The sequence below is a fragment of the Sinocyclocheilus anshuiensis genome, unplaced genomic scaffold, assembly GCF_001515605.1.
Source record: "Sinocyclocheilus anshuiensis isolate Anshui unplaced genomic scaffold, SAMN03320099.WGS_v1.1 scaffold1658, whole genome shotgun sequence".
NCBI classification, from domain to species: domain Eukaryota; kingdom Metazoa; phylum Chordata; class Actinopteri; order Cypriniformes; family Cyprinidae; genus Sinocyclocheilus; species Sinocyclocheilus anshuiensis.
The window spans coordinates 813,367-816,013 of record NW_015547302.1 but is presented as its reverse complement, the minus strand read 5'-3'; the positions used below and the strand labels follow the sequence as shown (position 1 = coordinate 816,013).

The 2,647-nt window shown below is 37.6% G+C and overlaps 1 protein-coding gene across 1 annotated transcript in view; it reads right to left on the bottom strand.

Moving 5' to 3' along the window:
• Positions 1–2,647, bottom strand: part of LOC107701711 (myosin light chain kinase 2, skeletal/cardiac muscle-like) — a 9,146-nt gene that overhangs the window by 4,489 nt on the left and 2,010 nt on the right. The window contains exons 4-6 of the mRNA XM_016503779.1: positions 2,404–2,597; positions 1,848–1,956; positions 1,652–1,745 (exon numbers count right to left, since the gene is read on the bottom strand). Coding sequence (XP_016359265.1) covers positions 1,652–1,745; positions 1,848–1,956; positions 2,404–2,597 — 397 coding nt within the window. The remainder of the gene's footprint in view (positions 1–1,651; positions 1,746–1,847; positions 1,957–2,403; positions 2,598–2,647) is intronic.

The window sequence follows — 2,647 nt, the reverse complement described above, 5'->3', positions numbered from 1 at the left end:
GAGAAGTGCTAAACAAATCACAATTCTGAAAACAAAATAACAAATTACAAACGCAAATGCAAGACTAAAAAACAAAATAACAATTCAGAAAGCACAACAACAATTCAGAAAACACAATGACAAATTCGAAAACAAAACAACAAGTCAGAAAACACAACGACAAATCAGACAAACCGGAAAAGGTAGGTATAGTTTGAGACAGCGCCATTGGTTTGGGATTACTCACCGCTGACTGGACGAGACATCTGGAATAAAAAATGCGGGATCGAACCCGGGTCGATCGCGTCAAAAAGCCAACCACACGCGCTTATCCATCTGCGCCACTGGAGCTGATGATTTAGAGCTACTTTTAACTAAATGTAAATAGACACCCTGTATTTTTTATTCCATAGTAAGGGCAATTCATACAATACATTTAAATGAGCTACTTTAATACCATCTCCGAACTTTCTACCACGACTCTGCTGTTCTTCGACTGGTTCTTCCTGTATACGTTGATTGACAGATGTCTCGTCCAGTCAGCGGTGAGTAATCCCAAACCAATGGCGCTGTCTCAAACTATACCTACCTTTTCCGGTTTGTCTGATTTGTCGTTGTGTTTTCTGACTTGTTCATTTGTTTTCGGATTTGTGTTGTGTTTTCTGACTTGTTATTTTGTTTTCGAATTTGTCATTGTGTTTTCTGACTTGTTATAATGTTTTCTGAATTGTTGTTGTGTTTTCTGAATTGTTATTTTGTTTTTTAGACTTGCATTTGCGTTTGTAATTTGTTATTTTGTTTTCAGAATTGTGATTTGTTTAGCACTTCTCGGCCACCGTACAGAATAGTTTCTATACTGTAATAAATGCTATGACAATTAGCAGGGCATTGTTCATATACTTTATTTATTACCTGGAGATGACTTGACAAACACAAATAAACCATATATTGTGTATTGTCGCAATCGTATATTTAATGTCTTAATGTTTCCAAACGTTTCTGTTTTTCTGTGAAAAAAACTGTTTTCATACAGCGATAGCTGGACGCTTTTGTCCATTTCCTCGTACAACTTTCTGCGCGAGAGCGCCCTCCGGCTTCGAGTATGATTGAAACATACACTGCACATAGTGTTTAGCGCTCCGCGATGTTCATCTCGCCTTAATCTGCGTCCGAATAAAACATCAGATCATGCACAGACTATATTGTCTCTTTGAATTTAAATCTATATTTATTCACACCGGCTCTTGAAAACCTCTATGCGAACACACTTGCCTGAAAAAGTGCGGGGGACGAATTTACGTGATTTTAAAAGTGGGGGGGACACGTCCCCGCGTATTCTACGCCCCTGATAAGAAGGAAAAATGACACAAACAACTGCCATGCTGCCAAATAGTCAAAATAATTTTTCATAGTTTAATTGTTTCTTATAGCCTCTCATATAGAGTCTCTAGATTTTTGTTACAGTAGTAAATATCCAACTTGTTTTGTATGTCTCAAATAACCTCTAGTTTATTATGGTACTGTTATGTGGGTAAAAAAAAAAAAAAAACTGTGGTAGCAGAGCACTAGTTTGACAGCAACATGTATGTTAATGGCACTTCTATTTAAAGTGCAGATGCTTTCAGTTATATTTGTGAAGTGTTAAACATGCACACAGATCTGATCTACTTACCCTTTCTCTGGCATTTCTTGTGTTGATGATTTTAGCAGCAAGTCTCATCCCTGTCTTAGTCTCCGTACATTTGTGCACTTTGCCAAAGCGACCACTGATGATACAGATATTTAATACGGTGGTAAAAAATGTCAAAGGTGCTAAATAAATAATTGTGAATGCTAACAGTTACAGTAAGCAGAAATGATCATCTCACCCTCCCAGCACTTCTCTGGTGTGGATACTGAAGGTATCACTGGGTGGAGGGTTAGACTTCAGCGACACAAACCGGTGATTGAAAGGCGCGGGCTGAGGTGAAACATCATCTGAAAAGAGCCAGGAGGACACTTTTTACAAGTCTTGTTCAAACAAGTGGGAATCTTTGGTCAGCCATCACTATGAGACATTCATGGTGTTGATATCTGATCTATAATGCTCTTCATGTTGGGTTGGAGTGGGAACAGCTGCGGGAGAGTGGATGATACAATAATGTGCCATAGACAAAGGATTATCATACTCTAGATACTTCAGATTTCTAAGGTCAGGCTATACTAGAGGCCTCCTGTCACCCCTTTAACCTTTGAAAACAAATTCACACAAGCACTGTGTCTCACTGTGATTCGGTGGTTATTTTATTCTCTTCTGAAAACAATTTACTGAAATTGTCAATTACACTTGAACTTGATTTCCTTTGAAATTATTTATATATTTTTAATTCGTTTTTATTTGATTATGAACATAGAACAAATTAAAAAAAAACAAAAAAGCCTTACCAATAACTTTAAAACATGCTTTAGGAGGGTTATTGCTCTTCGTTTGTACTGGATTCTTGTCTGTAGCTGGAGTTATTTTAATCTGTATTCCACCTGAAACATGGTTTGCGGCTATGGCTGCTTCGGTCCCTTTATTAGCCAGAGGTGTTGATATTGTGTGGACCAAATCTGCCTTTCCACCAGTGACCTGTAATCTATATAAGATGAAATCATTGCTATTTATAAATCTATACACACACACACA